General features: G+C 57.2%; 9 protein-coding genes across 9 annotated transcripts; all 9 read right to left on the reverse strand.

Annotated features, from left to right (window-relative positions):
- Positions 1 to 295: 295 nt before the first annotated feature.
- LSCM1_03614 (uncharacterized protein) lies at positions 296 to 706 on the reverse strand (the record flags this gene model as incomplete). The annotated part of the gene is made up of 1 exon (XM_067321149.1): positions 296 to 706. The coding sequence occupies one exon, from the start codon at positions 704 to 706 to the stop codon at positions 296 to 298; it is 411 nt and encodes a 136-aa protein (XP_067176517.1).
- Positions 707 to 4,755: 4,049 nt separating this feature from the next.
- On the reverse strand, positions 4,756 to 6,033 carry LSCM1_03615 (uncharacterized protein; the record flags this gene model as incomplete). Its single annotated transcript, XM_067321150.1, has 1 exon — positions 4,756 to 6,033. The coding sequence occupies one exon, from the start codon at positions 6,031 to 6,033 to the stop codon at positions 4,756 to 4,758; it is 1,278 nt and encodes a 425-aa protein (XP_067176518.1).
- Positions 6,034 to 6,803: 770 nt separating this feature from the next.
- On the reverse strand, positions 6,804 to 7,541 carry LSCM1_03616 (uncharacterized protein; the record flags this gene model as incomplete). Its single annotated transcript, XM_067321151.1, has 1 exon — positions 6,804 to 7,541. The coding sequence occupies one exon, from the start codon at positions 7,539 to 7,541 to the stop codon at positions 6,804 to 6,806; it is 738 nt and encodes a 245-aa protein (XP_067176519.1).
- An 856-nt stretch (positions 7,542 to 8,397) lies between these two features.
- Positions 8,398 to 9,114, reverse strand: LSCM1_03617 (uncharacterized protein; the record flags this gene model as incomplete). Its single annotated transcript, XM_067321152.1, has 1 exon — positions 8,398 to 9,114. The coding sequence occupies one exon, from the start codon at positions 9,112 to 9,114 to the stop codon at positions 8,398 to 8,400; it is 717 nt and encodes a 238-aa protein (XP_067176520.1).
- Positions 9,115 to 10,008: 894 nt separating this feature from the next.
- LSCM1_03618 (uncharacterized protein) lies at positions 10,009 to 10,434 on the reverse strand (the record flags this gene model as incomplete). Its single annotated transcript, XM_067321153.1, has 1 exon — positions 10,009 to 10,434. One exon carries the CDS (start codon positions 10,432 to 10,434, stop codon positions 10,009 to 10,011), a length of 426 nt encoding a protein of 141 aa, XP_067176521.1.
- Positions 10,435 to 11,469: 1,035 nt separating this feature from the next.
- On the reverse strand, positions 11,470 to 13,758 carry LSCM1_03619 (uncharacterized protein; the record flags this gene model as incomplete). Its single annotated transcript, XM_067321154.1, has 1 exon — positions 11,470 to 13,758. The coding sequence occupies one exon, from the start codon at positions 13,756 to 13,758 to the stop codon at positions 11,470 to 11,472; it is 2,289 nt and encodes a 762-aa protein (XP_067176522.1).
- Positions 13,759 to 14,959: 1,201 nt separating this feature from the next.
- Positions 14,960 to 15,682, reverse strand: LSCM1_03620 (uncharacterized protein; the record flags this gene model as incomplete). Its single annotated transcript, XM_067321155.1, has 1 exon — positions 14,960 to 15,682. The coding sequence occupies one exon, from the start codon at positions 15,680 to 15,682 to the stop codon at positions 14,960 to 14,962; it is 723 nt and encodes a 240-aa protein (XP_067176523.1).
- A 1,017-nt stretch (positions 15,683 to 16,699) lies between these two features.
- On the reverse strand, positions 16,700 to 17,584 carry LSCM1_03621 (uncharacterized protein; the record flags this gene model as incomplete). The annotated part of the gene is made up of 1 exon (XM_067321156.1): positions 16,700 to 17,584. One exon carries the CDS (start codon positions 17,582 to 17,584, stop codon positions 16,700 to 16,702), a length of 885 nt encoding a protein of 294 aa, XP_067176524.1.
- A 683-nt stretch (positions 17,585 to 18,267) lies between these two features.
- Positions 18,268 to 19,530, reverse strand: LSCM1_03622 (uncharacterized protein; the record flags this gene model as incomplete). The annotated part of the gene is made up of 1 exon (XM_067321157.1): positions 18,268 to 19,530. The coding sequence occupies one exon, from the start codon at positions 19,528 to 19,530 to the stop codon at positions 18,268 to 18,270; it is 1,263 nt and encodes a 420-aa protein (XP_067176525.1).
- Positions 19,531 to 24,362: the final 4,832 nt, after the last annotated feature.

Consider the following 24,362-nt stretch of genomic DNA (forward strand, 5'->3'; position numbering starts at 1 on the left):
GCAACAGCAGGATCGTCGTGGAAGAATAGGTGCAAAACAGGGGTCGCTCTTACAACAAAACAAAAACGCGGTAGGACACAGTTACTCACGCAGGAGCCGATGTACTGCCGAAGGAGGTGCTGACAGACACTTTTCGCGCGACGCCTAGGCCGTCTACGGTGCCTCCTCTGGGCTGTGGGCATGGTGCTGCGGCCATCGAGCGATGATCAAGATCTTAAAAGCGTGAATCTGAAGGGAAGATAGAAGGTAGGAAACCGAACAGCGAAAAAAAAAATGTTAAGTAGAGGGATGGCTCTCAGCCCGCGGCAGCTAAGAAGGAGGCCGCAACGATGGCGCTGGCGACGGCAATAGAGGCGACGGTGCTGGCTGAGTTGCCGGAACGCTTGCATTTGCCCGAAGCGGTACGAAGGTAGCCGTGGGCGCACACTTGGCAAGCGTTGTTGCCAGAAGAAGAGCATGTCATACAGTTGGGGATGGTGCACGCCGGCCTGCACGCCTTGTTCTCGTCAAGTATGTAGCCGAAGGAGCATGTAGCACATTTAGTGTGAGTTGGGTCACGGGGATCACAGATATCGCAGTTGGCCGCCCGGCAGGCGGCCACGCACTGGCCATTGACTACAATCTGGCCTGGGGGGCATTGTTGAGCAGACACGATGACGGCGGTAACCAGAAGAAGAGTAAGAGTGACCAGGAACTTGGAGGGCATGTTGTCAAAGGTCGAGACTACTGGGTGTGGGTACTGGTGCGTTGTGAACGGGGAATATGAGGAGAAGAGAGGCGAAAGGTGGAGTGTGCGAAAGAGGGCAGAGCTGATAGCTTTTCAGTTATCCAGCGTGTGTGAACTCACGCCGAAGAATGAGGAGATGTGTTTGCGTTAGTGCGAGCTCGAGCGATTGCAGTCGAGAGTCAGCACAGACAAGAGACAAAGCAGAAAGAGACGGGGAAAAAAGTGGAATGTATCTGATTTTAAGGGAGCATATCGTCGACTAGGTACGGCTGCAGTAGATGGAGCTGCCCTGGGTTGCATGGAGAGAGTCGCTGCCGTGGATAAGAGGGCAGGGTAAAATCGGGCATGTGCGCATGACGGGCAGCGACGTAAGATCGAGTGACTATTTTGATTGCTTGACGGTGAACGGCAAGGACTCGAAAAGAGCGTAAGGGGAGTGGAGAGGGAGAGATGGAGGGGAGCAGACGTAGTGGTCCCTGTAGGGTCGCTATCTGTGTAGTGTGGGCTTATTCGTCCTCTGCGACGGCTGGAGTACTCTTCACCTTGGGGCAGCTTATACGGGTGTAGAGGAACTACCTAAACATTCGGCTCGGTGGCAGAAAAGTAGACGAAAGACGCCCACATTAAAGCGGGCGAACTTCAAGAAGAAGAGTAACGACGACGCAAATAGCTATGAAGGTGAGGCGTGAGTGCCACTTTTAGGACAGCTTCTTGCCATCTTTGCAAACGCACCCTCGCCACTAACATTTTGTCCGTACCAATGCAGGTAACGGTGGGCGCGGGCGGCAGGACAGAAGGCAAGGAGCGCAAATCCATCGCGTCCATCCACACCACGAGGTGGAAGCGATAGCACAACTTGCTTGCCGCGTTGCAAGTGCTTTCTCACGAACGTGCGGCAAAGGAGAAGCGGACGAAAGAAAGAGAAGCTCACGATGAGTGGAGAAGCGCATACAGACTGGTGCCGACATGCGGATGTGCATGCATGCTCGGTACTCAGGGGCTGCAGGCAACTGCGCGGCGTGGTGGTCATATGCTTCACGGCCCCTCCAACTGTTTTTATGTCTCGTTGCCATTATCCTGCGGGCTTGCGAGGAGAGAAGTGGTGGCGACGGCTAGGGAGGAGGAAGAAGAGACAGAGGTTTAAAGAAAAGCAAGCGAGGGCATCTCGGCAAAGCAGAAACGGTTTTGTGTGCGCTCAGGCGGGGAATGAGGAGGGAGGGCGTTCCGAAGAGGGAGCGCCGCGTATGATACCGAAGCCAGCACATGAAGTGCATGAGGCAATCCTTTTGGTAGAGCAGGAGGAAGAGCCGACAAGGAACGGAAATCCCGATGGAGCAAGAGGGAGTGCACTGCAGCTCAGAGAGAGGTTTTCTTCTTCAGCGAGCCCACTTCTTCGAATGAAAGGCGTGTTCAACTCCGTCACGTTTTCGGCATGTCCTATGCCTATGTCCTCTGCTCGTGCAAGGTAGCGGCTAGCCTAGCGTTGGAGAGAGGCGCTGACGCTGTCACCCCCTGAGCCAGGCCTCTGCCTCAAACAGCACTGGCCACCTTACTGGCAGGTCGCTTCACAGCCACTGCACCCACTGTGCCGCTTGCCATGTTGTGCGCGCTTTTATGGTGTCTCACGCTTTTACCATAAGTCGACAGTGTGGGGACTGGGTAAGATATACACGCTCAGGTCCAGCTGACACTCTGTCTTTCACAGGATAGGTAGAGGAGAATTCAGTATCGGAGGCAGCTTCGACGCAACGGAATGCTTAACCAGATGTCCAAAGCCCGCAGTGATGCCGTACTGTGGCTCATCTACGCCGTAGGCGCTGGGCGCTTTGCTTCCGCCAGAAGTCATTGCGCAGTGGCGAAAAAAAGGGGGATTGCTCGGCTTTTCCACCGAGGTGTGTGTGTGTGGGGGGGGGGGTACTGGAAGCCGATACCACGCACTGGGGCGTCTCAAATCGTCGGGGGCAACAGCAAAGGCAAGCGACAAAGTACAGGAGGATGCGATGTGAGATACCTCAACGCTTGTCGAAGTAAACAAAGAGCACAAAGAGGAGAGAGGCTGAGAGCGGCAGAGCGCCTCAAAGCGAAGAAGCGAACCGACAGAAAAGCAGGGGAAAAGCCCTCGTTCTTCACTTGTTCACTCTTACTTTGAGCGATGCCAAAGACGAGGACCTGCCTGTATGAGTCCGCGAGTGAAATGCTACCTCCTCAACATGGCTCTCGTTGCGTAGCTGGGGAAGGGAGAGGAGAGCAGACGCGGAGCGGAGTGGATAAGTTCACGAGGCTGAAGAAAGAGGAAGGGGAAAGAATAGAAAAGGAGATGTCGCTGCCTGCGAGAGTGCGAGCACTGAGAGAGTACGTTCTGTGATTACTGCTTTATCGGGCTACAGAATGGGCAGTCTCATTGGCGCAGCGCTGGCACCGGCTCTAGTGCCTTCGCGAAGGGCATCTTTGCGGATGACGTCCCCGTTTGCGATCACCCGCTCCTGCTAAAGAATTTACTCTTGCGCCACGCTTATCGCCGCAAGGTCTAACGGTCGACAGAAAAGACCGAACAGGAAGACCAGCAGGGAGAAAAGCGGCATGGGCCTGAAGAGGCGCTGGATGAGTGCACTGCTAGTGACGGCAGGCAGGAGGGACAGCTCGGCGCCGACCAGGCGGTAAGCGCCGACCTCGATAGTAGGCAGCGACAAAGGTGGGTGTGCCATGAAACACGGCGCTCACTTATGTCTACAAGAGACTGCCGTGCAGTCCATCACACGCAACGCGATGGCTGGTCAGCGCTGCTTCGGAGTCGAGGCGGTAGTGATAGTCGGCCGGTGGGGCCCACCTGCTGTAGTTGGGCCAAGGGGCTGGTGAAGGAAACGGATGAGGCCACTGCTGCTTCGTGGCACTGCTCATGTGTAGATCACGGTGATTGGTGGGAGTTGAACAGCTTCAGTGAGGGCAGCGCGTGGAGGTCGTAGGCGTCGAGTGCAATTAAGGAGGAACAGCTCGTCCCGTGCGCCAACGGTGGAAGAAAGTCGAGCGGTGTAGATAAGGAGACCGCGTCGAGCACGGGGAACGCAAGCAAGAGTGAGGAGGAGGGAGATATGCGAGCTGGGGCGGCAGGAAAAGGCGGCACAGCCATCAATAATGCTGTTTTCGAAATCAGGCTTTGCGGAGGTGTACAGCTGCCGCTCATTTCTGCCTATTTTGGTGTTTCGGCAGCCGGCGGGGGGAGGGCACATCGAAGGAAAGACAAAGAGGGAGGGAGGGATTCGCGTGGCACACACTTGGGCAAAAGGGGAGTGGCGGTGCGCACAGCTGGTTGAAGTAGCCTGAAGCGCAGGATGGCAGTATGGCTTTGCTTCTCTCAGGGAAGCAGTCGGACACTTTCAGCGCAGGGCATAGGCCAGATGAGATGAAGTCAAAAGCCGATGCACCGACGGAAAAGAGGTTAACAGAAGGGGGCATGGACGCGTTAAGCACAGAAGAGCCTGTGCAAAGTCGTACAGAACAAAAAAAAGCGCGCAGGCGTGGCGGCGCGCTCGTCGAAGAAGGAGGGAACCAACTGTGCAGGTGGAAAGAGAACAGAATTATCGGGCAACGAAAAAGACAAAACTTAGGGCATAGAAGTGCAAGCAGAGCCGCTGCAAATAGTTGCCGCGCCCGTCCAAGATGGTTTTGGGGACGCCAGCCGTTAGTTGAGGTGGTGGTCGATAAGGAGAGGAGCAGTGGCCTCTCTGTTGCGACGACGTGCCGCCCCATGGCATTCCTCTCACGTTCCAGTGCCACAGGAATCACCTCCAGCCGCTTCCTCCGCATCGGTCTGCTGGAGGTGCACACCTCACGGAAACGGAGACGAAGAATAATAGAGCGCAGGATGGGGTATGGTAGGTGAGCGACTCACGACGCCCATCATAGCAGCAGCTCCGTCAGCCGAGGCAGACGCGTGAGGATAGAACCAGGGAAAGGTATTCCCCACGAACAATAGAAATAAAAAAGGAAGCGAAAACGAGCACCGAGTGCAGAAGGTCGTAAGCTTGGCATTATCGCCTCGGTGAGACCACAGCAGCAGTCTCGTAGATGATTTTTTCCATCGCCGTCTCCGTCCCGGCCCACTCCTTGCGCATGCTGCGAGCGTAACCGAGATGGCCGCCGCGAGGAATGATGACCAGCGCCACGTTAGGGTTGGACGCCATGATGCCAGACAAGCTCGCCATGGGTGGCTTCCCCGTTACGGGGTCGTCGGCCGAGCTGATACACAGGACAGGCACCGAAATGTGCGGTAGCCACTCCGTGGGGGAGATGTGATGATAGTAGTCCTCTGGCGTGGCAAAGCCGAGCGTTGGGGCCGTGATGAAGCGGTCAAAGTCGCGCACAGTCTTCATTTGCGCAAGTACATCTTCCAAACGGCCCGACGCGATGGCGGCGCGTACATCGGGGGAAAGCCCCGGGAGATTCTGCAGCACCTTGGCGTGTCGCCGAGCATATGCCATGAGGCCGCCCACCATTCTAGGCTGATAAAGGACTCTGCTGATGCCACGATTCATGAGTGCGCTGGAGTCGAGGCAGTTGAGAGGGGAGTTGACCACCATCACCGCATCCATGGCCAAGTCGCGACGCGCAAGGCACTCCTCGCCAACGTATTTGGAGAGGATCACGCCGCCCAGGCTAAAACCGACACCGATAACAGGAAGATCAGCGCCACATTTCTTCTCGATGAAGGCGCGCGACAGCGGTCCGTCGCGAAGAACGGCACGCAAGTCATCTGTCCACTTGCCAGACATCAGCCGAGGGGTCACAAGGGGTGTGTCACCCATGCCGCGCGAGTTGAAGACGGCGCAGTGAAAGTGGTGAGTAGACGCGAACAGCACGAAGTGCTCGATGTAGTTGGTGCCCGACCACGAAGCGAGTCCAGGGATGATGAGGAACACTCCTTTCGCGCTGCGCGCATCTGTAAACAGCCAGTCCACGCACATCGGATTACCGTCTGCACCGGGGTGGACAACGCGTGTATACGGAATTCTCCTATGCGGACGGAGAGCGCACAGGATGGTACTAGTGTGCCCGCTGTACAATGGATCCACGTACGGCATCTGATCCACCCTATTCAGCTTGAAGAAGGCCTTCGCCTTAAGGGAGCCGTGCACAGCTGTCTTCTCTGTTCGAAAAGATGCACCGCTAAGGAAGCGCGCCAGCCGCGGAACAAGGTCCACGACGAGGAAGCAAAATATCTGGACGAAGAGAAACTTCACCTTCGCCGAAAATGGCGCGTCACTCAGTAGAGGCACAGCCGTGCCACTGACAGAAGGACCGCCCGACATCTTTGGCGCGCACAGAGGCTACAGGTGCCGAGCGGGCGAGAGAGAGAGAGACCTGGCGACGCAGAACCTATCAACGGCACAAGGCGGTGAGGCAGAATATCCTCTTTCCTGTGTCAAAACGCTCTGTGAGTGTAGGCAACTTTATCGGAGCGGCGTGGGGGGGAGGGGGGAAGCAGGATGTCAGGCGGAGTCAGTTGCGCGAGGATAGGTGCTGAAAGAGGTGAGAGGTCGTGAGTGGAGCTCCTTAGGGAGTAAATCCACTCTGTCCGTATAAGGAGAAAGACAAGAGTGTAGTTGAGAGGCAAGAAACGTGAGTGGTGCAATGCCATAGAGGAGCTCGATCAGCGCGACCGCACGGAACGCCTGATAGCACGTCAGTGCTTGTTTGCGCCTGAGTGTTTGTGCTGGTCGGCTACCTTTCTCTGTGTAGCGTCGAGGAAGAAACCACAAGTTCCTCGTAGGCAGGGGAAACTTAAAATCGTGGACGGTCGCGTGCGTGAGTTGGTGCTGGCGTACATGGGGTGACAAGGCTGTTGCTACCGCTGCACATTAGCTTTACCTGTCGTGCTCTTCTCGAAGATGGCGCAAGGGCATTCGGAACTATCGAACATCGTGTCACAGACCCCTGAAGATGATGTCTGCAGAGGAAAGAAATGCATGAGACCTCCACCAAAAAGAAGGTGGGCCAGCAGGGTTGTGTGTGTGTGTGTGTGTACGTGCAGTTCTCCGAGTGCAGGCAAAAGAGGCTCTGGACTTCGCACCACTGCGCATCACTCGGTGGCTTCGTATGCAATATCTTCGTCGCAGTCCATCCTGCCAGGCGGCGAGGTCCACTTGCCAGGCGGACGCTCTCCTGTAAGGCTACCACAGAGCGCAATCATGGCCGGTGTAAGCGGCTGGCCCACCTGATCCAGTGGGAGTGACTCGAGCTTCTCTAGTAGAGGCAGCCCATCCACCACCTTGCCAAACACTACCTGTTTGAAGTCAAGAGTGGGCACAGCGGCAAGAGTGATCGAAAAGGAGGTGTTGCACAGATGTGGCCCGTAGGATGTCATGGTGAGCAGTCCTCGTGTTGTATGGCGCACCTTAAACGTTTCCTGTCGCAGAGGCTCCAGGCGCACGCCATACGCCAAAAGATCCCCGAAGCGCGCGTAGCCGTGCTGGCGGTCAATCTGTTCGAGAGGGGTATAGAGGTAGTCGAGCTTGACACCCGTTGCCTCGTGGACGCCACTTTCGCCGGTGACGAGGCGGCGGAAGTGCGCAGCAGTTTCGGGTACGAGGTCCTCGAAGAGCTCTACGACGAGCCTCCCCGCCAAGGCATCCCCGATGGTGATGTCGAGGAAGATGCGATTGGTGTGCGCCTCATCCATAAAGCGGTGAGCCTTTTGGTAGTTCTCCCACTCCTTCAGACGACGCTCCTCGATGTTGTTATACACCTCATCGCGCGAGGGCATCGGCGGCGACGCCTGTGGAGCGTCCTTCCGCGTCTTCAGTACTCGGAGTTGCATACTGCGTACGATGTTGTGCTAATGTTCCAGTGCGCAGGCGACGAGAGCAAGGAAGGCGGTCCGCGTTCAGTGAAGAAGCGGAGCGTGTGAAGGTGTGCGGGAGCGGAGATGCCCGCATTCAGCACGCAGACACTGAGAGAGAGATGCTCGTGACACAGGGCAACAACATTGTACAGTGGGCAGAAATGCGAAGAGTGAGAGGTCCAGAAAAAAGGGGGGGCAAAGCTGAGGCAGGAGGACAGGGAAAGGGCGGCGAAAGAGAATGGACGAGTGCGCACATATGAAAAGACACGCAGGCACAGGCACACAAAGTCATCTTGTCTCGATCAAAACCGCTCGGGTTTGCCGGTCATTTCCGTCCATTTGATATTTATTTTTCTCTCCCTTTTTCTTTCTTCTCCCCGTATCGTTTGAAGTCGAGCAGCAGGCGAGCGAAGAAAAAGTGACGCATAGGAAAATACGGCTGGCCAATGCTGCAGACGAGAGGCAGAACAGAAAGGAGATACGCAAAAGCCCCCTCTTGTCCTCAAGGAGCGCGGCAGGTGAGCAGCCGATATTCATCACTCCCAGACGCCATCTCTAACGTGTGATCTCCACGGATAGTATCGGGCATCAGCCTTACCCCTGCGCGCGTCTTCCTTGGTTCCGTTTTATGGGCGCCCATGCGTGAGCACTTGTTCAGCGTATGATACACCACAACAAAAGCGGGGAGAAGCATGCGAAGGCATCGCACACACACACACAGTTCGCTACCTCCACTAGTGCGGTTCGTGCGCGCCCTGTCTCACCTTCCGCTAAGCCCTTCCTCCTCCTCTCCTCCCTCTCCATCCCACACACCCATGTGCTCTGCCGTTTCTCATTCATCTCGCCGTTTTTCGCCATCCTTGTGGTTGAGGGTGTTCAGCCAAGCGGAGTACACCTCATTCACGTGCATATTCGATCCGTTCATACTTCTGAACGTTTTTTCGAATTCGATGTATTTACGGCGGCTCAGTTGACCGTACTGCGGCATTCCTTTGGTTTGTTGGGCCAGCCGCTCACGCGTGATGTATTTTGCGGAGTCCTCGGAGAACTTGTCGTTCATCCAGTTGTCCTCCATATGCCGCTTGCGCAGGTGGGCGTAGGGGTCAACGCGTAGAGATGGCGGAATCAAGGCACTCTCGAGGAGCTTCATCGCCTCGTACGAGATGTACTTGGCCGCCGTATCATCCGTTGGCTTGTAGCGTCGGTACCAAGGCGTTCGCTGGAACTCCTCCACGGTGGACCAGGTGTTGAGCGAGGAGCGGCTGCCAACCTCCTTGCGTTCAAAGATCTGCGCCAGTTCTCGATCCACTTCTAAGGGGCTCCACTTGTTCTTTGTGAGAATGTCGCGAATGACGAACTCCATACGGTCACTCAGTTTGTACGCGCACCGCCAAGACTCTTCGCGAACAACTGGACGCGGGTTGCCTGTTAGTACTGGGATGTCGCGCATCTTATGCCCAAAGCCGAGCTCCTTACCGAAGCGCTCATCACTGTCAAAGAAGCGAGCCGACGTGGATGGGCAAAGAATTCGCTGCAGCCTGCGCCGCATCGGTCTTGCGGAGCAAAGGGGAAGGTGGCAGGGCGCTTCGTGACTGTCGGTCGACACCACTATATGTAGGCGCCTTCGAAGAGGAGATTGAGGGCTCCAGCGCCGGTAGTAGAGACTGCCCAGTCCGCAGCGTGCTAGGTGTTTCCCTGTGCTAGGGGAGACGGAGGGAGGCCACAGAGGCACAAGTATGGATGATGTCGTAAAGCATGCATAAATGGGTGGGGGAATGCGGAGCGTTACGGAGAAACGAGGGGAGAACGGAGGGGAATGAGAAGAGTCTCGATGGTATGGGCGCGCGATGTTTCGGTGTGTGTGTGTGTGTATGTGTGCGCGCGCGGGTGCATCAGGAGGCCGGTGAAGTCGATGCGCAGGCAGGAAGCGATAGGGGATAAATGCACAGAAAGAGAGAGAAAGGTCGCCACAACGCTCAGGGTGGCTTTCACAGCGTCCTCCAGACTTCTCCCCGCTACGCGGCAGACTAAACGGAGGTGAGGCAGCAAACAGATGGGGCTTCGCACCTGAGCAATTCGGATCAGCATGTAAAGGCCGGCACAAAGACGTATAGGCCGAGGGAAGCGAAGCGAAAAAATATAAAGCGAAGCAAACGAGCAGCTCAGAAAGGGCAAAGGGGCTCATTTCAACGAGATGCGCACACATGAAGACACCGTTGCGTGTGAGCGCAGCCATCACACACAGAGAGAGAGAGGAGGGAAAGGGGAGAGAAGCGCTTTTTTTGCAACGCACCCCAATACAAGGCGCAAAAGGAGACAGCAGAGACGTCTCCTCCCTGGGTGGGTGTCGCCGGTTGGGGGAGGTGGGAGGGTACTCTGCCATGCACCGTGGCGGGTGTTGAGGTTGGAGGTGTGTGCGTGTTGCTGTACGCCCTCGCGCGCATCACCATTCGTCGCTCTCGCTCACGCGGCGGCCCCACCACAACACAGACGTGCTAATGGGTGCGAGGCATGTGTACAGCACAAGCGACACGCCCGGTGCTGCGCGCGTGCGCGACTGCTTTCCCGTGTATAAGAAGAAGGCAATCACAAGGGCGCCGACACTGGACCCGAACAAGGCGAGCCACGACATGAATAGCAGCACACGGCCGCGCCCATCCCTCTCCTTGACCTCAGAAGGCGACACGAGGTGAAGGAGGAGGAAACCTGCAGTGGAAAAGACGGCAGGGATGCACTGCAGAAAGGAAAAGTGGTTCTCCCTGTTGGGCTCCTGCTGGGAAAGAATGATGCCATCAATGAACAAGATGAGAGACAGCCCGTACAAGATACCAGCCGCAATGGGCGGTACGTTTCTATTCTGGAGGTTCATGCTGGGCAGAGGGCCAGTGACTCCGCGACAGTACTAAACAGAGAGAGAAAAAGAACGACTACGCAGCGCACTTGCTTCCCCTCTGTAGCGTTGCTGATGAATGCAATGGTAGACGGGTGATCACGCTGCGGACAGAGTCGATCCCGCAAATCGAGCTGCCTTTGTATCAGCTGTGCACAAGAGGCGGAAGAGGGAGGGGGGCAAAAGATGATTAAGGGAAGAGAGATTGAGAAAGAGCGACAAGGGACGGCTGCAACAGAAGGTAAGGAGTCGCTGTGTGAGTACGCCCGTGGCACTCGCGAGAAGTTCACCGCAGCCGGAGTGCAGACGGCACAATGCAGCCGATGGAGAATGAGACAGAGGGGTATGGAAAGGGAAGGAAGACACAGAAGGGAAGGGGAGTACGAGATGGGGAAAAGAGTCGGAGCATCCTCGAGGGCGTGGCGCCCCTACACTCGCGAACGATGACCGTCCGATGTGGGAAGACTAGGGTGATGCACGTGAGGAAGGTGTCGGGTAATGGGAAGAGGATGCGAGAAGCAAGCGCTGGCCTGCATCCCCTATTGTGAAAGGCAGTCGAGGACGGCTGCCGTCCTTCTCCATTGATACGCGTATGCGCTTGTTCCTCCCAGCTCCTCGGCAACGCGCACGATAGGCAGGGAAGAGAGGGCGACGCCGCCGCATGGCAGCTCACATCTGCCTGCGTGAAGGCCGCCGCTCTTTTAGCGGCTCATTTTTGTTCGCTCTTCATTACCCTTTAACACAAACTGCTAAGACGAACACAAACATGCGCACGGAGACTTGCAGAAGTCCGCATAGGTGCACGCACACACGCGTTGCTGTAATCATTCCAAAGCTGCGGACAAGAACGGACTTGCATTGAAGTAGGCGGAGACGAAAAAGAAAGGTGCACTGCAAGAAGTCTGCGCAGGCGTATGCGCGTCCTTCCAGAAAGCCACGCTTCTCTGCAGATCGCAGAGAGCATGAATGGCATACACACACACACAGTGGAACGAGCCCTCCCTCGGAGCGTGGTTACATGTCATCTGTCATTAGGTTGATGAAACGGGTGAGGTCCTCGCTCATGAGGTCGTTCTCATCATCGGACGGGCTGGGGGTCTCCGGTTCGTCAGCAATAACACTCTCGTACCGAGTTTTGGCCGCTGCGATCTTCTTCTCCTGCACTTTGAGTTTCTGCTGGGTCGACTGTATCCTGTCCAAGACGAACTTCAGCTCCTGAGCGATGCGCTCGCTGTTCTTCCTTGCTTCCTTGGCCTCGTGTGCGGCGTCCTGCTTCAGCTGCGCCAGCTCCGTATTCTCCTTCTTGAGAGATTGTAGTCGGCTCTTGAGCTCCGCCGTCTGCTCCTGCGCCTGCTTAATCTTGTCGAGCTCCCGCTGCCGCTCTTGCTCCTCCTTGCGCTCACGGTCTGCCACCTCCTTTTGGGTGCGCTTCGTCTCCTGCCGAAGACGATCGCACAAGTCGTGGTACGCCTTGGTTGCCCTCTGCGTGATCTCCTTGCGCGTCTTCTCCTCTTCTCGGATAGTCTTGCTGATCTCCTGCTTGAGCTTCTTGCGCGTCTGCTCCACCTTCTCGTCCGCCAGGAGCTGCAGCATCGCCGCCTCATCCACGCGCGGTTCATTCTTCTTCTCCTTGGCAGCCGGCGCCTTCTCGCGTGCCGTGGGCGTCTTGAGAGGCTCCACCAACACAATGCCAACTTCGATTGTGATGCTGTCGTCGTCGGGCGTGACGAAGCCTTGGTCAGGGTTCAGCAGCTCCGCAAACTTGATGACGTTGTTGAAGCCCCAATCGTTCTCCTGCGACATGGCAGAGAAGCTTTGTGTACCTTCGTTGCAGATGGAGTCGTCGGGGTTCGCCTTGTTCACCACCGTGATGAGGAACTTGCAGTGCACACTGCCGGTCTGACAGAGATACAGCGCCAGCGACTCTTTGTTTGTCATGCACAACAGGCTCCACTTGAGATTGGCAAAGTGGAACTCCGGCGAGTAATGGCGCTCCGATTCCTTTGTCAGCATAGAAATGTTGTTGACGTGGAAGGTCACAAACCCCATGTCTCCCTTGCTGTTCATACTGTCCGGCGGTACGGTGAACTTCACCTTTTTCTGCTTGGCACGGGAGAACTTGGCGCGAATGCGCTCGCGCGGAAAGGCGGCAAAGACGATAGACTCGCAGAACTTTTCTGTCGAGTTGGTGTCAGGCAGCACGATGCCAAGCTCGTTTGCGATTTTCTTGAGCGGCTTCAACCTCAAATTCGTCAGCACGGAGAGGAAGCCCATGGCCACCATGCGCTCCCACATGTCCTCCACGGGGGGCTTCTCCTCGGGGAGGCCAAGCACACTACCCAGTGACTGCTTGAGGTGGTCCGGCAGCGTGTTTAGGAAGTCGATGCTCGCAGCCGTAGGCAGCGGACCTGTTTGCACGTGCGACGTCATGTCCTCGATGATCTTCTGCTTCTCCATGAGGACGCACGCCTTCTCGCAGCCCAATCGCACTGCTGTCTTCACGATTTGGGACACAAACTCGTCGTGTGGCGAAGACGGCCGCAGCTTCGCCTTGGCGCTTTCGCCCACCTTCTTGAGCGAGTCAATGGAGAGGGGTTGTAGAAAGTCGGTGAGGTGGTTCACGGCCTCCCCACCTTCCGTGGAGCGACTGCTAATGAGCTGGTTGATCGCCTCATCTTCGTCCGACGACGAAGACGTGGATGAGGGGGTCTCGATGATGGTGCGCTGCTGGAGTGCCTTGCGGCTGGGAAAGGTGTTGGTGGGTGCACGCACCGTCAGACGCGGTGGCGGAAAGGGCCCGAGTGTGTGGTACTGCTTTCCTTTCTCGTCCGTAACCTTGCGCTCCTTGATGAGCATGTCCTCCTCCTCTCGGCGCTTCCGCTTCGTCTCCTCCCGCTTGCGCTGCTTCTGCTCTGCGTCCTTCGCGGTCGACTTCATGTCGCTGTTCGAATCCATTTCGTCCTCGTCGTCATCGTCGAAGAAGCCCTCCTCCTGGTGGAACTGATACTCGTCCTCGTCCGTGACAACGCGGCAGTCGCTCGTGGTGCGGTTGATGAGCTCGTGCGGGGCACTGCGATGGGCAGCTGAAATCAAAGTGTCCGTGACGGTTTTGTAGAGGTCCGCCAAGGCTGCGCAGTACTCCGGGCACTCCTCCTGCTCGACCGAACGCACCAGCTCCTTGCGAAGCGTGCGCAGCATCTCACGGCCCGGCTTCGCCTCTATTGGGGCATCCTGGATCAGCTGGAACAGTGTGGACTGGTAAAACCACAGGTCCTCTTCGGGCAAGGAAGAGAGACGATGCATGGCCTCCGCTATTGTCGCCAATCTCTTCTGCCGGCACTCACCGAGACAAAGCGAATGGGCGTGCAAAAGAGAAAAACAAAACGCGGCGCGCAGGTGTGCGGATGCGGATACGGCTCAGCCTTATCTCGCCACTTCGCTCGCGTGCGTAGACGGCGCGCGAGTGCCGGTGTATGGATGTGCCGGGGGTGCACGGCCTGAGGTGCAATATATATATGAGAACGACGTGGAATTGCTAAGATACACTCGCATGCAGCGCCCCGAGAGAGAGAAGAGGTGTAGAAAAAAAAGGGGAAGACGACCACAAATCAAGCGTGATGGGGGTGCGCGCGTGGGTCGAACACGGCGCGGCAGCGTAGTAGATAGGAGGAAGAGGGAGACGGCAGAACAATATGCGACTGGGCAAGAGAAGGCAGGGAGAAAGAGAGAAGGTCAGGGAGAGGGCGTGGATGACAAGACGAGCAGACCCGGTGCCGAAAGCACGACAGAACGAGAGGAAACGAAGGAGCAAAAGTGGTATGTGGCAGACAGAGAGAGTGAAGGTACAACACGAGAAGCGAAATCAGTCATAAGCACAGAGTGGTCGGGCAAAAAGTCGGCGACCGGTGAGCACAGCGTCCAAAACAACGCTAAACAAAACGATGGACGTGAAAGATCTTCTCCGTTCATCGATTTTCTGCGTAGTGCACCCCCGCCCCGTTGTGTGCGCAGCGAGGGGCAAGAGTGTGCAAGAGTGAGAGAAAGAGAGGGAGATCGCATGCGGTGCAGCACAGGGCGGAACACCAAGCCAGCCACGCGCGAGGCGTGCAGAAGACAAAGGAGAGGTTGAGAAGCGGCAAGCGAAAGATACTCATGGAGAGTGGCAGAGTTGAGCATAGAGGAGTGCCAGTGCCCGCTGAAACGCATGGGCGCATGTGCGTAACCGGAAACGCCCTCGGTACAGCGGCGCGATTCGGCGACGGCGGGCATCGGGGACTGGGAGCAATCCACTGAGAGCGAAAGGAAAGCAGCGCAGCAGTAATTCAGGCGCCTCTCTCCAATTGTGTGCACGCCAGCACAAGCTCGTGCCTCTGATTTGCGATTTTCTTTCTTTGGTGCCTATTGTAAGAAGCAAACGATCTCCCCGACCAGAACAGTCAGCGCTCAGTCACGAGCAGGAGCACGCAAGCAGGTCGAGTCCCACGCGTCCTCTCTTGGCACTGAACTACTCACTCAGCTTTGGACTGCCCTCCGCGGGTGCCTCTGGCAGCGCAGCAGCGTCGCGGGTGTCGCTCATTTCGTACCACCACATAAAGTTCACTCTGCCGTTCAAGTCCGTATACGGCAGGTAGTCCATCTCCATCCGCTGAAACTTTCGTAGGTGGGCGGTGGAATCGGCTACCTGCTCCGAGAGCAGCCGCAGGTGTTCCCGCTTTGCGTCCTCGTTCATCTCCCGGAAGCTTTCCGAGTACGCAGACGTCTCCGTCGCTGACGCACCGCGCAGGCCCGAGTACAAGTCCAGCGACTCGGCCCGCGCACCCACCAACGCGCGTACCTCCTCGAACCTCTCACGTGTCAAGTGGCACTCCCACCGGCCTGTCACGGCGTCCTTCTCAAACGAGACAAACCCCTCCGCACGGGCCTGCTGCAAGACCTCGCGCAGGTGTCGCTTGCTGTCCAGCACAATCTGTGGGTCGCTCATGCAATGCTCCCAGAGAGACGCCACCTCACAAGGTTGGTTTCGGTACAGCACCGACAGCACAAAGTCACGCGGGATCCTGCCCGTGTCTCGCGGCATTGCTTTCGCCTTGAAGCGCTGCTCACTCGTGAAGTTGAAGTTCTGTGGCACCTCCTGCACCGGCCAACTCTTCATCCGTGCGGCATTGTACCGCGTTCCATGAGGCGTGTGAACCCCTGCTTGGTACAGTCGAGCGAAGCAGCGCCGCATCTCTTCTGTCTTCACTCCCAGCAAGGGGGCGTGTAGCGTAGCTGTTGCGTGTCCTTTAGCTACTTTCTTTTCCTCGCTTTGAGAAACCTTGTTGTTCGTCGGCCGTGGCCTCTTCAAATGACCGCAGAATGTTGCCCTTAGCAGTGTGTCAACAGCACTTTCACAGGCACACACGCACAAGAGTCGCGCTGCTGGGACTGGCAGCGACGCCGTCAGGATGCGACCTGCATGGCGTTTGTGAGAGATTCGGAGGCGAGAGAAGTCCGAAGTAACGGGCGGTGATGGCGAAGGGATAGAGAGAGAGAAAAGAGATTGAGTCGGTGTGCGCGGACAAAAGGAGCAAAAAAGGGGGAGAAGGGAAAGAGGGGGGGCGATGAGCACAGGCATTTCCTCTGCGCGTGTCTGCACACATCACGGGCTGCTACGTCGTGATGCTACTTCCCGACGCGGCCACCTAACGGGCTTACTGCGTTGCCGAGGGCCTAAGTTCTGTCCAATGCATGATTCGCCGCAGAACCGCGCCAGCTCGCCGCACCACACCCCACTCCCCACACAGACGCACTCCCTCTCAGCAGCCCGTCTCGACTTTCCCACCTCTCAATGCCTCCAATGTACATCAGTAGGAAGGGGAAGAAGGGGGGTCACCGAGAGAGGCGCTCTCTTTAGAGCGCGCTTCAATGGGAAGAAGCACTGTTGTATGGCAATGTCTGTGTGTAGGCGCGCGCGCGTTTTTGTCTACTTGGAACTGATGCGAAGGAGGTGTTACTGTGAGTCCCGTTCTGTTACGCGTGCGGGAAAGGGTGCGAGTGCGCAACAACTGCGATCAGCCCGAGACGCCATACAAGCAGAGGGATCCGCCCAATCGGCTCTCTGGGACTGAAAGCCTGTGTCTCCGGAGAAAGAGAAGAACAGGCGACTGGTCAAGCTGCTTGAGTTGCCCACACAGAGCGTCCATAGCGCATGCGAATCCTCTTCGGGAAGAGGGACGTACGCTTTCGCCACTGTGGCTCTCTCGCTTTACAGAGGCCTTTCGCTGTGACGATGGAATGGGTCGGGCAGGACACACTGCAACATGCGCTGCGTCGCGGGAATGCAGGCCAGAAAGCAGAGTAGGTAGCCCAGACATTTGAAAAGCACGAAGCCCATCTGACGGTAGTGAATACGCCCGATGAAGTCGGACACCTCGACGTACGGATCCACCACTTTGGTGGGGTTAAGTACCATCTTACCCCCTTTAATGCGACTAAAGCCTGCAGAGAAGCCCAGCATAGGGGTGCCACTGAAGTACAAGAAGCTACCGGTGTTGTCACCGTGCTCGTCAAGGAGGGCAACCATGGTGAAGTGCATCACAAACGGGATGCTGATGTCGATCCCTGTGCCGAGGTGGATCACGTAGGGGATCTGCGAGAAGACCACCCGGGGCGAGATCCATCCCATCTGCACGCGCACGAGCGTCTCCAGCTTCATGCCGCCGCTCGATTCGATGTGGCAGCGGTACCGCACACGGGCCATGTTGCCCGCAGCGTCGCGAGTGGTGATCTGCGCATTGGGGTTCATGCTGCCCCGCCCACCTATCGCGAAGCTCGGATCAATCGAGAGAAAGATACCCGACACGGAGACCGGCCCTTCGAAGCAGTCGGAGCTGGGCAGCGTCTTGCGTGTGCCGAAGGCCGGGTGCTCGGTGGAGATGAGACGGCGGCGTTGCCTCTGCGAGGGGACTCGGGCTTGCTTCAGGCCAAACACCGGGTGTGAGGTGCTGAGAGGGGCATAACCCTGCTGCAGGCTTCTGCTCAAGGGGCGACCACTACCGACGTTGGCCGGATTCACGCGGGCGATGTGGTTCACTCGACTCCATGGGGAGGACGGCGCCGGGCGAGTCAGACGCGCAGCTGCGGTACGCATTCAATCGAGGCATCCAACCTTAGCGCAACTCTAGCAGCAAGCACAAAGGGGAAAGAAGCGGGCACGTGTAGCTTTCTGGTGTGAAGATGTAAAGACAGCTTCCTCATCGATAGGCGCTTCGCCTTTGTGCGACTGCGCGTGCACGTACTGTGTGGCTGAAAAGTGAGGAGCGGAGGGGGGAGGAGGGGCTCGCAGCGCAAGCGGCGGCGGGGTGGGGCGTAGATACAAGGTGTGCCGTCCCTCCCACGTTCTTCGTCTCTAGGGGCTAAAAACGGGAAGGTTAAGAGTGAGACGCGAAACACACGCAACAAGACATATACACGCGTGAGATGACTAGGGAATAGCGCGGGGGCGCCCCCTGTGAGGATAGAGACAGCGCATAGGCTTACGCGTCAGCGGGTTCGAGTTAGCAGGGTGGGCAACGAGCTTTGCGTTGCCCTACGCAAGCCTCTCTTATGAGGGGTATTCCCAAAGGAACCACCCCTTCCTCCACCTACACACGCACATACACACACAAACACACACCAGCGCCGTCCATACGCTCTTTCTTTTCGGCCTCCAATTTGACCGGGGCGGAGGTGACTGTGTGTGCGTGTGTACGGGGATGTATGTATATATGTGTGTGACGGGAGCTGTGCACCCGTCTCCCTTTGTGTTCTCTCGTGCACGTTTTCACTCATTTGCTACGACAGCTTGCGGTCGAAGCAGTAGCACAGCATGTCTCGCAAGTTCTCGGGAGGGCGCGGCAGACTCTTTCCCTCGCGTATAGTCGGCAGCGCCTCCTTATATTTGGAGGTGAGCAAGTCTGCAACGGCCAGACCCTGCGTAGCGGAGATATCGAGCTTCTTGTGCACGTGCTGGAGAAGACGCTTATTTTCGTCCTTGTCTGGCGACACGAGGCATAGCGCTAGTCCCGTTACGCCAAAGGCCGTTACATGGCTGTACAAGCGCAGGAACTCCACATGCGTTACCACCTCCTGAGTGAGGATATCGCACAGGTCTAGAAAACCCGAGTTGATGGAGCGCAGGATGACGTATGCGCCACGTTCTGCAAACGTAGAGGTGACTTGGCTGCTTGAGGAGCACAGGAAGAGGCGACGACAGCCTTTGCCATCCAATGGGAGGTCCCCCACCACCGTCGTGGGCGGCAAGCGCTCCGCCAGCAGGAAGTAATTCCCAAAGAGCTGAAAGACGGCCGTCGATGTGCTGTATAGCAAGTTCGACGCAGCGAACAGCTGCTCCAGGCAGTCCAGTATAGAATGGTGAGACTCTAGAGTCAGGTTGACCCAGGTGCGGCCCTCGTTAGTGTCGAGCACGAGGATTTCAACCGAGATCGCCGGTGGCACATTCTCCTCTGGATGCGAGTCAATTAGGGTTGGGTCGTTGACGAGATGCAGCTGCAGATAGACGTGGTTCACCACCGTGGTATGAGGCAAGTACCACTTGTAGAAGCTGAGGATGGCCTCTTCCATGGCAAGAATGTGCTCCTTAGCGTAGGCTCCGTCACATACGTCCGCTATCTTGCGCAGGCTCGGCAAATCTGAGTCCATCTCCTCAAACTTCGCTGCGATCCACAGGGCCGTTACAGCAGCCAACTGACACTTCTGCAGCTCGAGCTGGTGCAGGTTTCCGACAATGTACGAGTCGGTAAGCTGAACGGCGAGGCACAGGGTGGTGCTCCGCAAGTTGAAGGCACCGCACACATCACGTAGCCAGCGCGTAATGATGCGGCGGTTTTTGTAGTTGTAGATAGTTCCCTTTAGCACGCTGATGTCGGGCAGCGGCTTCACCTCCTTCTGCTTCATCTTGTTAAAGATTGTTTTCGGGTCCTCGTACTCATCTTTCATGCCGGGGTTGGACCTAAAGTCCATCGCACCAGCGGGACCGAAGAGACGGCTAACGGAGTCGGAGCTTACCGTCGTCACAATAGCGAGATCCGTGGACATCGTGTGCGTGTCGCTCTGAATCGCTCTTACTTGTGTTACGTACGTAAATCTGTGTGTGTGTGTGTGTAAGGGGGGAGTCCGTGCAAAACTAAGAAAAAGAAGGCGAGCTGCAGCACACAGCCGACGCCGTGATGACGTAAGAGAGATTAGAGAGCGTCGACAACGGACTGACGCTCAGGCAGTGGCTGCCTTGTCCTCGTCGCTGCTCCAGTCGATCGACTACGGCAGACCTCAAAGGAAGGGAGCGAAAACGTATCAGTACGGGCAAAACACTGGGAGAGAGCAGCGGGGAAGAAGCGGAAAGGCCAACAGAGGGCCGCCACGCAACGGAAACGGAGGAAAAAATGTGTAGCACACACACACACAGACAGAGAGAGACGCGCAAAGAAAACAATACGGGCGAGAGCGGCCAGCAGTGCGCACCAGATGAAAAGGTGCGCAGGCACAGGCGCAAGAGAGGTGGTGTCAACGAGACAAAACAGAGGTGCTCCGTAGAGTGAGGGCGATGGAGAACGAGAGAGGGGAGGCTCGGCAAAGCGGAGGCACGGCGAGTTCGAAGAGACAGCAGTGTGACGGCCGCTTCGAAGCTCCCACCGTTTTAGGAGAGCGTTGAGAAAGGCGAAATGTGGATTGTAGGTGCTGAAGGCCGCAGTCGAGATGGAAGGCGCAAAAGGGAGACGGAAAAGTGCCAAGGTGGCGGGGGGCGGCACGGACGTGAGGACGAGCACGCGATGGGCGGGTGTGTGTGGTCGAAGACTGAAGGCCATAGTGAGATGTTAATCTTGTCAACGCGCACATGGTCAGCGGTCCTGTAGTCACAAGCGTCATTTACGCCACCATGCCGGTGCTGAAGAGATAAGGAAGGCGGGAGGTCTGCGAAGCACACCTACACGCGTAGACGGTCGAAAGGGACAGAGGGAGGCGTGAAAGCACCTCAGCCGGGTACGTCGCCAGCGTTTCCAACAGCAATACTCTTCTTTGCTCCACGGCGCCGGCCGCCGCAGCTGCATCACGCGTGCGCGAGGGATCACCAATACCGATTGAAAAGGGAGGAAAGTCATGGGAGGGGGCTCCAGGAAATGCGAAAGGGCATTTTCGGAGGGATACCGAAGCAGATGTCACCGCGTGCGTTGATACGCGCACGGAAGAAGCGCCTCGGTAGCTGGAGGGAGAAGAGACCCGATGAGATGAGGATAGCGCCAATGGCACGCACAATTCAAAAAAAAAAAAGAGGGAAAGTGGAGCAGAAAAGAGGATGCTGTCAGCGGTAGTATGCAGTGTGGGATTGCCCTCCACAGCGCGGGCACAGGGTGAGATGAGGTAAGCTTCGCCACAGCACGCATCCTATCATGTCATCTGTTGCATCCGGCGGCATAGTGAGGGATTCGCACGGCAGGAAAAGAGGGTGCAGCGGGATGTGGGTGGGGGGACGTGCTCAGCGCTTGCGCTCACCTCCACATCACCCCTCAAAAGCGGAAAAGGAACGGGGGGCGCTTTCACTCCGGCATTGAATGCAGTGGACAGCACCGGCGCCTGGGGGTTCGCCGGCGGCGCGAATACGGGATGTGAAGGGCAGTGCAGGAGTGATCGAGTAGGCAGCAGCTGCGCTGCAGCTTCACCTGCATCATCCAGCAGATGCCCTGACATGATAGACAACTTCATGACGGGCCATCACCAACACTGGAGCCATAGCCAAGCTCGTCGGCGGAGTCAAAGCGGAGCTCAAAGACTCACTCCGTTCTTCCTCCTGTTGATGAAAATGATGCTGAGGGGGGTGGTTGAGCAGGGTGGTGGTGAAACGGGTGCAAGGAGCGAAGTCCTCGCCCCCCTCTCCCTTTCCCCAGCAGCGATCGTCCCTTTTCAGGGCAGGACCAAAGAGCTTTGAAAGCAGGGGATCATGTAAGTTGCCGAAATGACCGCTTAAGCGAAGGGATGGAGTGAGAAGAGAGAAAAAAAGAACGCGGCGCAGCACGAGCGGCACTGTTGGGGTAGCGTCGTAGCAGAATGTGCGGATAAGAAGCAAGAACCTTTGAAGCCACAAACGTATGAAGCAGAGGGTGCCCGATTCCGTGTGCGTGTGTGTGTGTGTGTGTGTGTCGGTGTGGGTCTGCGTGCATAGTGTGCGCCTGAGGGCCTGCGAATGTTCTTTCATGTGTGCGTATGTGCTTGCTTTCATGGATATGGGTGTGCGAGGAGACCCTGAGGCTCGTCAAATGCCCCATGGCCAGTCCTTCGCGCGCCTCCAACTGCCGAATTGCATGTGTACGTGCGCGTGTGCGCCGACCTTTGCACTATTCCTCACACTATCATTGGCATGGATTCTCCTCACTGTGTGAGGCACTGTGCCATGAAGTTGCATGTGCGGTGGACAGACAGCGGATCACTAGGCATGGATGATGGCCCTCTCAGATAGAGTTGGCCGTACAATAGAACCCCCAAAAGGCCCCGTGCCGGATACTGCGTGCCTCCCTCCCCAGACGTAAAAAAAAGAGAAGAGTGAAGCCACGTGTACAAAAAGGTGCCGCTGGGGTGCATTGCACGCATCACACATGCTTGATACGTGCCATAGACGGTCGCCACGCAGCTCAGGCCACGTGTGTGCGCCAAAGCACATCAGCATTGCACCTGATAAGAGATCGGCAGTAGCCGTTGGGCGTATGTGCAGAAGCGAGACAAAAACGTGCGGAAAAACGCAGACGAAAAGGAGACGGGAGGCACCCTCCACCCCACCCCCAGCGCTGCTGGTGCTGTCGCGTGCATGAATGGCATGTGCAGTTGAAACAAGCGCATGGGGGTCGTCCCCTGCAGCGGCCTTCTCCCTCTCCCTATCCGTGCACTTGTCACCACAACAGAGTCGAGGCATTGCTGCGGCGGAAAAGGCGCACAGGCAAGTGGAGAAGGGAGAGGGGAGGGGAGTGGGGCTGACGATCCGATACAGCGGTACAAAACACGCAAAAGGAAAAAACGTAAATGGAGAGTCAAGAGACAGTGAGAATAAAAGAGGAGCCAAATGTGTGTGGATGTGTGAGTACGTCGGGGAAGAGGGGGGGCTCTGAGGTGCCGGTGCCCGGTGTTGGCACGGTGAGGTACAGCAGAGCGTGCGAAAAACAGCTGCCCTTTCGCCTCGGAAGCAAGCGACCGGGAAAGCATCAGAGAGGTGCCGTGCAGACCACCGCCTTCTACACGACACCTTTCCTCGCGCCTTTCTCTCTCTTCCCCCTCCCTCCCCCCAGTCAGCTCTAATCAGTCACAGAAGACGCACATCGCAATGCTCACCCGTCAGGATCGTGCTTTCGAGCACGTCTGCGCCCTCATCACGACCGCAGCGAGAGGGAAGTGAGAATGGCTCGTGTGCGGCACCGATTGCCTGTGTACCGTGAGCCGCGCCGATCTCGCGGATAAGGGGAGGGAACGAGCGCACCCCGCACGCGATACACCTGCCCTTGCGGAGTGTGAATACGGAACACGGCACGCCCACACGCGCAAGTGTGCGCTTGCCCGAGTGTGCATGCGGCTTCTCTGTTCGCTTTTTCGCGGCCGTGTGGAGAGAGGTGGTGCTGCCTATGGCCTGCCTCACCGCGCTACAGTCGTCCCGGAGGTGGGCGAGGCGGAGAACGAGCGGTGCTGTGAGGTCCACACCGAAGCAGAAGCGCAACCCCTTTTCGACTGCACTCAACTCTCCATGTCTCACACCACCGTCCAAGGAGGGGGCGTGGCGCGGGTACGCACGCACGGCACTCGTAGGGAAGCGGAGCAAGGAGGGGAGGCTGAAGCCTGCCGCCGCCGCACCCTGCATCACAACGTCCTTCGCGTCGGCGGGTATACGTGAGTATTGTTGCTTTGTTTTCATATCCAGTCCGTTCATACACACCTGCAAACGCCGAGAGACAGAGACACGCGCATATGTGCAAGCACACCCACACAAGCATGAGGGCAGGGGCAAGTGTGCAACAGCAAGGGTGTAATCGCCTACATCGAGCTCGCTGGGATCGTGTGGGGGTGGGGGCGGGGAAAGTGTCTGCGCAGTATTTAAAGAGCAAAGGAGGCCGACATTCTAAAGTTCGCCCGCGCGCCGCAGACACAGAAACCCCACGTCGCGTCGTTTGGTGGTATCCCCACAAGACCGGGCGCAGCGCTCCCTGTCATTGCACCCATCGTCTCTCCAGGTGCGCAGAAACGAGGCACCGCGCTGCGGCTACCATCGGCGATGTGCGCTCTGTGGTCCTCTGTCACCCTCGTCACCCACCCAACCACCCCCCCAATCCCTCAACGGCGAGCATCGAGCGAGGGAATGCGGCGCCGGAGCGACTCGTCAGTCATGAAGGTGAAAACACGTGAAAGCCACTCCACAGGGAAAATGGGACCAATCGGTAGCTGCGCGGAGCGAGGACATCGAGTCGCGAGCGATCCTCCCGCTTCACGTCAAAATCCGCTTTAGGCACCGCTCGATTCAGCTCAGCCGCCTTCGTTCATAACTTCGCTGTTCTCCATCAGCCGCTGTGGCGGCGCATTCTGCCTGCAGCCTCCTCTCTGGGCTCAACGTTACCTTCCCTTCTTCATTTGTTTAGTGGCGCGCGGTTCGACACGCAACAGCAGGCTCGGTCACCCACCTCTGACAGAGAAAACTATGGGTCCCATGCAACGCCTTTTTTCGCTTTACCTAACCCCATATGACAGGAGCGCACGCCACCGACGCGGTCCCCCTGTGGCGCGGCCTTCGTCGATCCAGTCCTGACGGTGCTCGCGTGCGCGCATGGAAGCCGCCGAGAAGATACAGAACAGAAAATAGAAAATAAGTTCATACGTGTCGCCCGTCCCCCTCCCCTGTTTCC

Source organism: Leishmania martiniquensis, chromosome 30, assembly GCF_017916325.1.
Source record: "Leishmania martiniquensis isolate LSCM1 chromosome 30, whole genome shotgun sequence".
NCBI lineage: Eukaryota > Euglenozoa > Kinetoplastea > Trypanosomatida > Trypanosomatidae > Leishmania > Leishmania martiniquensis.